The sequence below is a fragment of the Cervus canadensis genome, chromosome 22 (genome assembly GCF_019320065.1).
Source record: "Cervus canadensis isolate Bull #8, Minnesota chromosome 22, ASM1932006v1, whole genome shotgun sequence".
NCBI classification, from domain to species: domain Eukaryota; kingdom Metazoa; phylum Chordata; class Mammalia; order Artiodactyla; family Cervidae; genus Cervus; species Cervus canadensis.
In genome coordinates this window covers 22,785,950-22,799,100 of record NC_057407.1, presented here as the reverse complement: position 1 = coordinate 22,799,100, position 13,151 = coordinate 22,785,950, and the positions used below count along the sequence as shown (strand labels likewise).

Genomic DNA, 13,151 nt, shown 5'->3' with positions numbered 1-13,151 from the left:
AAATATATTCTACTGCTTCTATAGTTTGTTTACAGGCAGTGCTTAATGAAAATTATTATAACCCTGATCTCAGAATCTAAGAGAGCAAAGATGAAATCATTCAGTATGTTTGTTAGTTCTTTTAGTAAATGATGACATCCTCCATAGTCCATGTAATCCCGCTTCTGATGTCTCTTCCAACAAGGCGTTGGAAGTTTTGAATGAGAAACCATGTGACATATGTCTTAAAAACCAAAAGAATAATGGATGGAAAGCAAATCATGTCATGTGTGTGGAGGGGTGGGTCTGGTGCTGTTGTAGGTTATCCATAAGTTATCCATGTCAGTGTCCTCCAGTTCCTAGTGGCAGAAAACTCCACCTAAACTGGCTAAACCAAAACAGTCTCCTTATCTGTAAAGTCTGTTCTTTGTAGCCCAATTCTGGTACCAGTGTCTATATGAGGTGTGATGATTGGGTTGCAAGTAACAGAAAGTGACAAATCATCCATAATTTCTACTTCTGTTTCTCCATCAGTGCAATCTTGATACATCTTGTCAGATCATTTAAATGTCCTCTCCCATTCCTTTTCATATTATGTGCTGTCTCTTTCAGCCTCTCTTTCTGTTGTCCCACATCTAGGCTAGAATAAAAATGCCAACTCTGACTTCAGTTGCAACAAAATGACAAGGAAAGATTCAAGGGCCCATGTGCCCCTAAAATGTGCCAGCCAAGAAGTCTGTGATACCTCTGTGATGACAATAGAGTAAGACACCTATTACAATAGTGATAGATGTCTACCTCTATGATGTAAGAATAAGACATCACCACTCCTTAAATAGGCCCATGGCAATGCCTTGTTTACATTCTTACTTTAAAGCTGCATTCCCCTGATTTCTAGGTTCTTTTCAGGCATCTCTTTTTTAGAAATGAAGTAGCATCAGGGGAAAGGAAGTGATCAAGGAATAGAAAACAGATAAAATTATAGTCCTGGGTAGAACCATCCCTTCATATCTGAAAAGATTCCATGATAGTTTTTTCTACTCATATCAACCTATACTTTCAGAGGTATAATTTAATCAAGATCTCCCCCTTGAGGGAAAATACCCTAGTTATTGTACACATGGTTAAAGGCTCCTGTGTGTAAATTAGAGTTGTGTCAGTGATTCCTAGTTCATTTTGATCATGCAACTATTATACTATAAATACCTCATTTATGTTTTGTATCTCCCTTAGCAAGGAGCCTAGAGCATGGCACACAATGTTAAATAAATCTCGGTTAACATTAAAGGAAGAAAAGAAAGATGGGATTGGGAGAGGGTTGGAGGGAGGGATGGAAGGAGGGAAGGGAGGAGGGTGAGAGGAAGGTAAGGAAGTCTGGATAAACTAATTTTCAGTGAGATCTTTTAGGAGTCTAGCAGTGTCATTTGTTTTGTTTTGTATTTTAAGGTTTGACTGTCCAATCATATTTTTAAAATAGTGCTATCAATATATTTTATTTCATTTTTTGGCCACACCACATGGCACTTGGGATCTTTGTTCCCTGACCAGTAATCGAACCCACAACCCCCTGTAGTGGAAGCACTGGAAATGGGGAGTCCTGCTAGAGAAGCCCCTAGATGCTCAGTTTTGATCTTGACACCTCAAGAACATGACCTCACTATCAAAAAGCCTGATTCAGTTTATGTCTCAGGAAAAGTCAAATGCAATTCGTGGAAATATTTTAGAAAGTGATTCAAAGCATAATTTATAGATCAGTGTCCAGCACTGTCTAGCTGCTTTACATACGCCCTGTTTGATCCTCACAACTATCCACCAAGGAATAATTGTCTTCATTTCATAGAATTTTGTAAATGCTGAAGTTCAGAGGCTAACTGCCTTGCCCAAAGACATAAAGCAAAAAGTTGCAGAGCCCAGGCCATTCAGATTCTGAAGCCAGAAGGGATGGCTCCAAGGCTGAGATTCAGATACTATGCCCTGACCCACCTGCTGCTAAAATCATGAAGCTTGGAGCTGGTTTTCCAAGCTCCCAGTATCCCTCATCTTGACTCCCTAACCTGCCACTCCCATCCCCAGGTGACTCTGTGGCGTCCCACCATCCAGCAATTAAGGGATAAATTACTTGGACGCAGCAAGGAACTTCTGAAAGCCCACTCCAGAGCTGTGACTGCTGCCCAAGTTCATCCTGATTGTTCAGCATCCTGCTGGAGTGACAACTCCATATACTTTAATGTCATCACAGCTTTGTCACACACTCTCATTGTCCGTCTCTGAGAGGGGGCTGCTACAACTGGCTGTGCTTAATTCGCAGTCAACTGACCCACTTTGGAAGAGGCTGCAAAACAACTGTTCTCTTTGGGCCTCTTACAGTAACAAACAGCTCAGTTTCCATAAAACACTTAGGACCCAGGGAAGTGACACCCAGTCCTCTGGCTCACCAAGGGCATGCTTCTGGAGAGAGGGAGGAGATTCCATGTGAGGCAAGTCTCACATTCAGTTGTTGAGAAAATGTTTCATACTTCTCTGAAACCTGGACTTCAGAGTATTGTTTGGGCATTCACCTCTGACTGAGATGCACAGAATATACAATATTCAAAGCACAACTTCTGTGTGCACTACCATGCATGTGTTTGTCTGTACACCACCTATACCACTGCTTCCTCCGTACTTTTTAAGTTGACTCATTTTATTTCTGTCATTTCAATAAATGGAAAAGCAGTATCTCTAGCATTAAAATGAAGGTAACCTTATAAGTTAATGGTCCATCATTAAAATGAAAATAACCCCACGTCCCCTAAAGATATTTTACACCATGAGGGTTACCTCATTTGGGGAGATAGTGGTGGATTAGATAGAGGGTCAAACTGTGGAGTCAGGTGGAACAGGGCTTATCCCAGGTCTGCTACTAACCAGTCATGTGGCCATAAAAAAGCTCCTTATCTTTTTGCTGAACCTGTTTTCACATCTTTAATATGAGTATAATAGCACCTTCCATGACTAAATGAATAGATGCAATAAAGCCCTTCCATTGTTGTTGTTCACTCACAAAGTTGTGTCCAACTCTTTGTGACCCCACGGACTGCAGCATGCCGGGCTTCCCTGTCCTTCACTATCTCATAAAGTTTGTTCACACTCACGTCCACAGAGTCAGTGATGCCATCCAACCATCTCATCCTCTGTCTGCCAAACACATAGTAAGCCTTCATGAAAAGTCATATATTCTAAATGAAACAGTGACCACACCAGAAACTGGAAGAAGCCTCTGCATGGAGGTGAAAAGTGACCTTTTGCGTTTGAAGGATTTTTCTGAAATTGAGATTTTTCTGAGCTTTCTCTCCAATCTGTCCACTCACTTGCTTTGATCCTCCTTCAGGTCTTTGGATTCTTGAACTTTATCCTCTGGGCTGGAAACATCTGGTTTGTTTTCAAGGAGACCGGCTGGCATTCCTCGAGCCAGAGATATCTTTCAGACCCCATGGAGAAGCACTCCAGTAGCTACAACCAAGGCGGGTACAACCAAGACAGCTATGGGTCGAGCAGTGGGTACAACCAGCAGGCGAGTTTGGGGCCATCCTCAGATGAGTTTGGCCAACAGTCTGCTGCCCCTGCTTCTTTTACCAATCAGATGTAACAGGGTAGTTTTGGCATTCTTCTGAAGATCGTTTCTCCCCATTCTGTGTCAGTGGCAGAAGAATTTTTTAAGAGTTTCAATCAATTATTAATGTGGAGAGTGTTGAATGTAAATCAGAGATCTGTCGTCCTCATTAAAGCAGAAAGGCCTGGGTCGTGATAAATGGTATTTAAAGATGACATGAGGAGATATATTATTCATTACAGATGGCTAATTGGAGAGTACCTTGTTATATACACATACTTTTATGGTTGTTTTGTATGCGTGTTGAGATAGTGGAACCATTTTGTAGCTTAAAGTCTCTAGTATGTAATACGCATAAAGTAAATTAAATAGCATTGAATTTTCTTTTGCTTTTTGATGCGAAAGATGTTTTAATGATTTCTCTAAGACAGTTTGGCGCATCACAATGTGCATGTATTATTATTTTTTAGTTGCAGGCCCTGTAGGATTGTGAAGTCTCTAAGTATTGGTTTCAGACAATTACTCTGTATTTTTTTTTAATTTGATGAATCAATGCTCATATTATTTAGTGCATGAAAGCATTTCCTCACAAAATGAACATTTGAACTGTATGAAAATTTTCCAGTTTGCATCACGAATTTGTTAAATGGACGTTTAAAGAAATATATTCACTACTTTGTATATTTGCAGGTTTGTCTCTCTGGGTTTATCTAACCCTGAATGCATTGTGAGTAAGGTTTGGAGTTTTTTCCCTCCCTGATCAGTAGATATTCAGTGTTGTAGATGGTAATTGCCTGATATCTATTCTATTTAGTTAGCTAAATATTTACATTCTTGTAACTTTCTATGGTGTTTTGTGGCTTTTCTCCTATGGGCCATGAACAATGGGCCCAATAGCTGTGAGTGTTGGTGGAGTGTTGTTTCCTTACAATGATGAAGATGTGGGTGTCAGACACCACAGTCAAGATATTGTGCTGCCATATTAGTTTATCAAGGATATTCTGGAGAACCTAGACCACCAGCTAAATGTTTAAATCCTATTTATTTGTAAAGTTAATTAAGTCCTAGATCCAATTACTAAAAATTTTCAAGTCTCAGCTCAACTTACAAAGTCTGATTTGTATGTTACCCATAAATTGAAAATGACTTCCATGAAGCAGTCTGTCATCTCATTAAATATTTCCTAGGATGTATGCATTATCAATCTTTGCCTCTTTGTTTTAACTCAATGGAAACACCAAGGCCCCACAGTGAAGGCAAGCTGAGCATCTGTATCTCCAGATAAAAGTCGTTATTGATGTATAAACTCATTGTGTGATCTGTGATGCTGGAAACATTTTAGTCCAAAAGAGCCGTGTGTCTTAGATGATATCTGTAAACTGTTTCTGGATCCTGTTGGATAAATCTGTATGTGATATCTCTTTGACCTTAATAAAGTTATTGCATACAATGCTGGCTGGAAAATGGAGAATTACAGCAGTAGAACCTGCTGAACTTGAACAATAAGAGAACAAAGGGTAAACGCACAGTCTGTCCAGTCTCTCACCCTGTCCTTATTTTGTGAGCTCAGAGCTATTCATTCATTGATTCTGTAGTTCTAGGACCTCCTGTGTACCCTCCGCTATGCACAGCATTGGGGATAGGCTAGAAATACAGAAGCATGCCCCAATTCAGGAAGCTGACACTCTATTTGGGGTGTAAATAGAGTAATCACACAGAGAGTGTGTGATTACAATAATCACACAGAGAGTGTGTAATCACACATAGAGTGTGTAATCACACATACAGTAAAATAATCACACCCCATCTACACTGTGTGTGAGAAAGAAAGACTCAGGATTCCACGAGAATGCTTATCAGAGGGACTTGAGCTGCTTAGGGGAAAGTGAAGAAGCTTGAATCTGCCTCAAGACGGTAAGGTTTCGTGAAGACAAGGTGTGAGGAAGAGTATCCCAGGCAGAGGAGCCTCACAGAACTCTCAGATGGCAGGAGGCAGGATGGATTTGTAGAGCGTGAGGTGTGAGGGGGGGCTTGGAGAGGGGTTTAGCTGCTGCTGGGTAGGAGGCAGCGGGAAATCCCACTTGGGGGTCAGGATCAAAAATTCTGTCTTTATCCTAAAGAAGCTGAAGGAAAGCACTGAAGTATTTAAGCAGAAGAAGGACACAATGAGGTATTTTCTTTTTTTTTTACTTGGGATTTAGTTGCTTTACAATTTATTTAGTCTCTGTGTTCAGTCATGTCCGACTCTTTGTGGCCCTTTGGACTGTAGTCTGACAGGCTCCTCTGTTCATGGGATTTCTCAGGGCAAGAATACTGGAGTGGGTAGCCATTTCCTCCTCCAGGGGATCTTCCCGACCCAGGGATCCAACCTGCATCTCCTGTGTCCCCTCTTTGTTAGCACAGAGCATTGAGTAGAGTTCCCTATGCTATATAGTGGGTTCTTATTAGAATCTATTTTTTACAAAGTAGTGTATATGTGTGTATATTAGAACCTATTCTTTACCCAGTAGTGTATATATGTCAATCCCAATCTTGGTTGCTGTAGGATAGAGCAGAGGACATCCTGGAGATAGGAAATAGCCTTGACCTAGCACCCATCAGGCAGTGGGCTAGGAGAATGGCATGAGTTCTCCCCACATCCACCTCTGATTTCCTGAAAGAGAAGCTCGATTGGTCTGCTTTCTTCAGCTCTATCCAGAGGGACAGAGTGACCTCTGATTCTTACACTTCCATGAATTCTCCAAAGTGGAGAAATCTTCAGAACCAGCCTTTGTTGTCCATGTTGTTTTACCAACCTCAACAGTCCCAAAATACATTGGGGCACTGATCAATGGAAAGCACTGCCTGGCCTGGTCCAGGTAGAGACATGCTTCCAGAGTCCACTGCAGATTTACAGTAAAATGCTGCTGTAATCCAATGGGGATTTCATTAAGCTGATTTTATTCCTTCTGGCTTTAAGAAAAGAGCAGTTAGATCTGGCCTTTTAAAAGGAGAGTAATCAGTGTGGTAGGAGGCCTCAGGTCTGTGTGTCCAGCAGAGCTCATTTGGCATAGCGGTGTCTCTGCTCACTAGCTGTATTTCAAGATGTGACTGCATATTCCTGAGCCTTCATTTCCTAGGGAGGAGGTGACACATCCAAGTAAAAAGGCTGGGCTCTGAGATCCTGCCACCTGCTGTCTACTCACCTGTCCTTTTTTCTGCGCCTTCTCCAAAACCTGAGGACTTATCTGAAGCCACAGCCTGAAGGCATGTGCTTCATTTGACTCTCCATAGAGATGCTGAGTCTCTTATAGATATAAGGGTAGTTTTTGGGAGAATCATTTACCAATATGAATAAAATCAACTGAATTCATTGAATAAGTTTAATTAAGTCATGAAAAACTGTGAATAGTCCAGTTGAATGAAGAATTATTTTTTAACATGCTTGACTTGGGGTCTAAGGCTTTGCAGGCTTTTCAGGCTCTATTGAGTGCTCTTCAGAGCCCATTGGCAGCAGGTACTTCTAAGAAGAGCCCTGGTTCCTCCTGACCCCTTGCACCTCCATGAATCGTGGACTGCTGTGCTGTTAGTCACTCCACTCAGTCATGTCTGACTCTTTGTGACCCCCATGGACTCTAGCCCACCAGGCTCCTCTGTCCATGGCATTCTCCAGGCAAAAATACTGGAGTGGGGTTGCCAGTTCCTTCTCCAGGGAATCTTCCCAGCCCAGGGATTGAACCTGGGTGTCCCACATTGCAGGTAGATTCTTTACCATCTGAGCCACCAGAGACGCCATGGAATTTGGACATTAAAAGGCCAAGATGAAAATAAAAGGGTTCCTGAAAGTCCTGTGTTCCTGTGGAAAATATTTTAAGTCAAGTGGAGTATTTTCCTTAAAGGGCCAGGCCCCCTGGTTTATCAAAGAAAACTCATGATGGAAGTTGTAATGAGTCAGATATGTTTCCGGGTGGCTGAAAAAAGGATTTGCCTTTGAGCTTCTGCTATTTTATTCATATTTTCATTACCTGACCTCTTGGGGCTTAAGAGTCTAATTGGCTTATGCTGTGAACTAGACTCACTGGCTCATACGAACTCAAGTCATCTCCCTGCTTACTAGGAACAATTTCATGTAACATTGCTTCTTTTGGTGAATGAGACAAAAACAAAAATACAAACTCAGCAGTTCTCCTTATTTCGAGTATTTTCCCTTCTTGCTTGTGAACTTACTTGTGACGTTTATCCTGGATATTTTCTCCCCTGGTCTCTTCAGACTTTCAGGTCTCTTCTGATTGATTTCCACTGTCATGTTCCTTCTAGAACGTGATACATTCCTTAGCTTACGTGTTGTCCTGAATGTTGCTGCTCTTTTTTTTTTTTCAAGTCGGTTGTTAATTTTGCACTCTCTGAGCTCTTAAACCTTCTATGAAAATTTTACAGTGAGTAATGACATATGTTTCCACAGAACTTGGCAGCATGGAGCCACACACTCACTAGGAAAGTGTTTTCAAGCACAGCTGTCTCAAATGAGACCTGAGGTTCATATCTGTGTCTTAGGAGCTAAGACCTAGGTTGCTTCTTAGGCACTGATAGATGTTGTCATTAGTTTTATCAATGTTATTTGATTGTGTAAACTCCAGCAGCAAGTGTAAGCATCGGTTTGTAGTCAGATAGACCTGGATTCCTTTCTTGGTTCCATCATTGAAACCAGGCTGTGTGATCCTGGGAAAGTGCCCCAACATCTCTGAGCCTCAGACTGTGATCCCTACAACTGGAGATAAGGATATCTATCTCTATTTGTTTTCTCTGAAGGCTGAAACAAATTACCACAACTTAGTAGCGTAAAAAACACAAATTTATTATCATACTGTTCTGAAGGATAGAGAAACCCAATAGAGGTCTCCTTGAGCTAAAATCAAAAGGTTGACAGGATTCTGTTCCCTGCTGGAGGCCCCAGGAGAGAACTCATTTTTCTGTCTCTTCCGTCTCTTAGAAGCTGTTGCTGATGGTCCTCTTTCTCCATCTTCAGAGCCAGTGGCAGCAGGTCAAGTTCTTTGCATGTTGCATCGCTCTGACCTCCTCTTGGCGCCCCTCTCTTTCACTTTTAAGGAAGTTTGTGATTACATTGGACCAACCTGGGTAATCCAGGATGATCTCTTGACTTTAAGGTCAACTGATTAGCAAACGTATTTCCATCAGCAACCTCGGTTCCATTTGCCACAAAAGCTAACATATCCATAGGTTCCAGAGATTAGAACGTGGGCATCTTGGGGCCAGTGAGGGGAGTAGCATTCTACCTACCACACTGTGCCACCAGTATAGAGTAAAGTGATATAAAGTTAGCAAATTTCATAGCAGATCTGCCTAGTCAGAGTGCTCAGAAGCTGATAATGATGATTAAAACTGATAGTTGTTCCAATCAATAGCATTAACTGTGAGAAAATGACCCCCAACCTGTAGCATTAATATGGGGTGAACAATGGCTTGTCAGCACTCATGTACAGAGAGACCAACTTTGACAGCACTCCCAGTCGGGTAGACAACGTTTATCACATTTCCTGCTAAAGTGCTCAAGGAAATTAAAACACATCATTTACAGTTGGACTCTTGAGGTACCAAAAGTTCTTTCAGTCTAGCGATGACTGGAGAAACAACTGAATAAATACAGTGCGCCTCAATGTACTTAGAGTCCAGTGGGAAAGATTACATAGAGACCTGAAATTACATTATGTATTCATTTGTTTACTTGTACTTTAAATCTCTCCCACTCGAATATAAACTTCATTAAGGGCTGAAACTTTGTTTACTAGATTGGTGCCCACCTGTGTCTTCAACACCTGGAACAGTGGCTGGAATATACTAGGCACTCAATAAATAGTGGTTGAACAAATATAATGTGATACGTTATACAGACTCTTATGTTAAAGATTGTTCATAAAATATGTAAACTTACAGATGATAAAACATACCGACTTGCCAGGAATGAAAAAGAATCTTAACTCTCCTTTGAAAAATGCCCAGCATGTTTACAGATAGCTCACAGTGAGCCCCAGAAATGGCTCCCTGAAACCCTTGACCTGTATTGACTCATGTTACCCTGTTTGTACCACCCCCAGATCACAAGCCGGGAAAGGCCTGAAGCCCACATCTGAAGGACTATCCATTGCATCCTCCTGTCCCTCTGCAGCTCTTGCCCCCCATTAAGTAACAAGTAAGCAAATTGCAAGTATTGATAAACCATGGAGGGGATGAAAATGAGGGATGGAATAGAGGATTCCTGGAAGGGTGAGACATTTATCAATATATGAAAACTATAGGTGATCACAAAAGGCCCATCGAAGCATATTTTGTTAGGGTGATTAGAACCCTCCAAATAGATTCCTCAGTGTATTAATATCTTCTGGGCTCGACATTGGCAATCTCTGTTTACAGCTTGGTTATCTTTATTTGTATGCATCCAATTTCAAACATGCTACTTGGAAGCAAGAATCTCTTCTAATTCACGCAACTATAAAGAAATGGCTCCCAAATGTGTTCCTTTCAAAAAGTAACACTTGTCCTAAATTATATATTTGAAAAGAAGTAATCTCAGAGAATATGAAGAGATAGGAATTCTTACTGATCAGTGGTATTGGTGACAGTCAGGTGGAAGTTAACTGAGGTTTCAGCTCATTTTTATTGGGTATTATTTTTAGGTCTACTCTGTGCTCTGTGAATCCTACAAAGAACCTAGCAACTTAAAATTGGTAGTGGGATTTTCTCAAGCAGAGGTGCCATATAACAATTTATCATCATGACAGGTGTTAGGAGTTCAAGGCAACTTGCTGATACCCTACTTCCCAAACTCAGAGACAGGAGGAAATAGATTTTGTTACGGAAATTAGAACCCTCCAAATAGATTCTTCAGTGTATCAATATCCCTGCTGGGCTCAAGACTGGCTATTTCTGTTTACAACTTGGTTATGCTTATTTGTATCTGTACAATTTCAAACATGCCACTAGGAAGACATATTGCCAGCTGTTTCAAGTTTTTAAAGGGAAGTTTTATCAGAACCATATATTTAAACCCATATACACACTACAGTGAGAACATAATCTAAAATAGAATAAAACAAAAGTGCTAAAAGAAAATAGATCTTGCTGGGATTCTGGGAACTCAAGTCTCTCCAGGTTAAATCACATTCTCTTCAACACAGAAGCAGCAGTGGAGATTTATATGATATTCTATTTTACTTCTTCAGTGCAGATTAGTCTCAAACTCTGATACCAGGCTAGAAAAAAAACTTCCACTGAATTTGAAAAGTCATGTGCTGGAGACATAAGCTGAGAAAAATAAAGGTCTGAATGAAGGTCAAGCCCTCTAGTTCCCTGGGGAAAGACAGGAGTAGGTAAGTAAGCTATTATAGGTAAAATGGATAAACACCAAGGTCCTACTATATAGCACAGAGAACTAATATCCTGGGATACACTATGATGAAAAAGAATACCTAAAAAGAATGTGTGTGTGTATATATATATATACACACACATATATATATATGTGGATAACTGAATCACTTTGCTATACAGTAGAAATTGACACAACATTGTAAATCAACTGTACTTCAATTTTTTTTTTTTAAGTGGGGGAAAAAAGAATAAAGGAAACAGGAGAGGACAGTCTAGATCCCCACCAGGACATTAGCAAAGGCTCAAAACACTCCCATTTATTGAGCTGAGCAGTTCTATGACTTCTCCCACTCTCAGAAACACAGAAAGTGGCTTGTTAGAAATCAGGCAGCACACAGCCTCCGAAAGATCCACAGTAGCAAGAAAAAGGGGGAAACATCAGTCTATCATGTCTCCTCTGGGTCCCTGCTTTTATAGTTCAGGATTTATGTCCTCGTTTTTTCTATAGCTGGTTCTCTAAAGGATGTGAGACAGTCTCAATTCTCTATGAGAACCACTCATGCAATTTTTCTGAAACAAACAAACAAAAATTCAGACATTCTAACTAATTCAGATGGAGGTGGCTGTGAGGGAAAGGAAGAAAAAACACAGGGTAAATGTGGCACAGAAATAGCAAGGAAAATTTCACTATATGCCTTTTGTATGTTTAGTTTAAAGCCTGGAAATATGATATTTATTCAAAAATAAGTTAAAAGTTTGCATGTATATCATTAAACACTTTCAGATGACTTCAAAAGCCAGCCTTTTCCTCACATAAGCTACCATCTCAGGAAAATGCAAGCAAGCATTTCGTCTTCAGGGTGAACAATCCTTCAGTCTGTCAAACCTCTTGAAGCATATTTTATGGAGCTGAGCCTTCCCACCTGATTTCTTCCCCCTGTGGGCATTAAAATCCTAAATTAAGAACCCAAGGATTAACCAAAGAGATTAGAGACCCTCTTCATCAGTGAGGGATTTCCAACAATCACAGAGCTTAAAGTCTTGTTTAATTAAAATCTGCGTTAATTGACAGGATAACAAGCATTGATTTTACATGTGTGTGTCAGCCACGTCACAGCAATTACCTGGCATGTTTTATTCATGTGGGGGCCACAGACTGCTCCAGTGACCACCAGAACCAATCCCCTCCTCCCCTGCCTTAAGCACACATCAGAAAGGTCTGCAAAATGACAGTAGCCAGTGGAAAATGAAAGGCTCTCGCTTTTTCTCCCATTACATTGTAAGATAATTAAAGCCCAGACCAATAAAATGTCCAGCATTCTTATTCTGAAATTCAATTTCCACTACATCAGGACAGGCAGTTAAAAGCTTTAAGCCATCTGCTGGCAGCTTCACCAGCCAGGCCTTTTTTTGTTCTGTGATTTTGCCAATAGTGACCAGCCAAAGAGAAGAAAAGGGTCTGACAAGGGAGCCCTTTGTACTATCAGCAGTCTAGGGGCCCCAGTGCCTGCAGGCTTCTGGATAACAAATCCAAAAGAACCATTTGATTGAAAACAAACTGAAAAGATTTATATGTAAATAAAATATATATATATATACATATATATATATGTAAAATATATAGCATATGAGGGTCAAATTCTGCCATGCACTAATAGTATTTTCAGGACGCCTGAATCTCTCTCCATCTGTGGGAGTGTGTGCTGGCTGTCAGCATGAAGGTTTAGTGGCAAAGTCCCATTAGAAAGATAGGACCATCCCAATGCAGACGATTATGAGATTGCAACAGCATGGACATACCAAAAAAAAAAAGTTAAAAATGTAGATATAAAAGTTATTAGACAGGCAAGATAAATGAGGAACCATCTATACCATATGTGGAAGCAGCAGGGATACTGACCAGAAAGCATGGAATTCCATCAGTGTGGGTGCCATTATAGGCTGGGAAGCTTGGTGAGAGTGCATAAACTGTAGGTTTCAAGTCCGAGAACAGGATCCTTCGGCAAGCTACTTAACCTCTCTGAGCCTGTTCATAATTAGACTGCAAGTATTAAAATCAGCTAATGTTTCTAAAATTACTCAGGGACTTCCATTTCTGGAAGGAAAGAGTAGACATATCTTCCCTAATCCTCCTGCTTAGTACAACTGAAAACCCTGGACATTATTTATAAAACAAACAAGTCTAATAAATGGACAGAACAGAGACTGTGAGGGA

The 13,151-nt window shown here is 40.6% G+C and overlaps 1 protein-coding gene across 2 annotated transcripts in view; it reads left to right on the top strand.

The window, feature by feature from the left end:
* The window catches only part of SYNPR (synaptoporin), a 284,287-nt gene extending 279,266 nt beyond the window's left edge, over positions 1 to 5,021 (top strand). For both annotated transcript variants that reach the window (XM_043442963.1, XM_043442964.1), the window contains one exon: positions 3,350 to 5,021. In XM_043442963.1, the coding sequence (XP_043298898.1) occupies positions 3,350 to 3,607 (258 nt within the window). In that variant the 3' untranslated portion in view covers positions 3,608 to 5,021. The remainder of the gene's footprint in view (positions 1 to 3,349) is intronic.
* Positions 5,022 to 13,151: the final 8,130 nt, after the last annotated feature.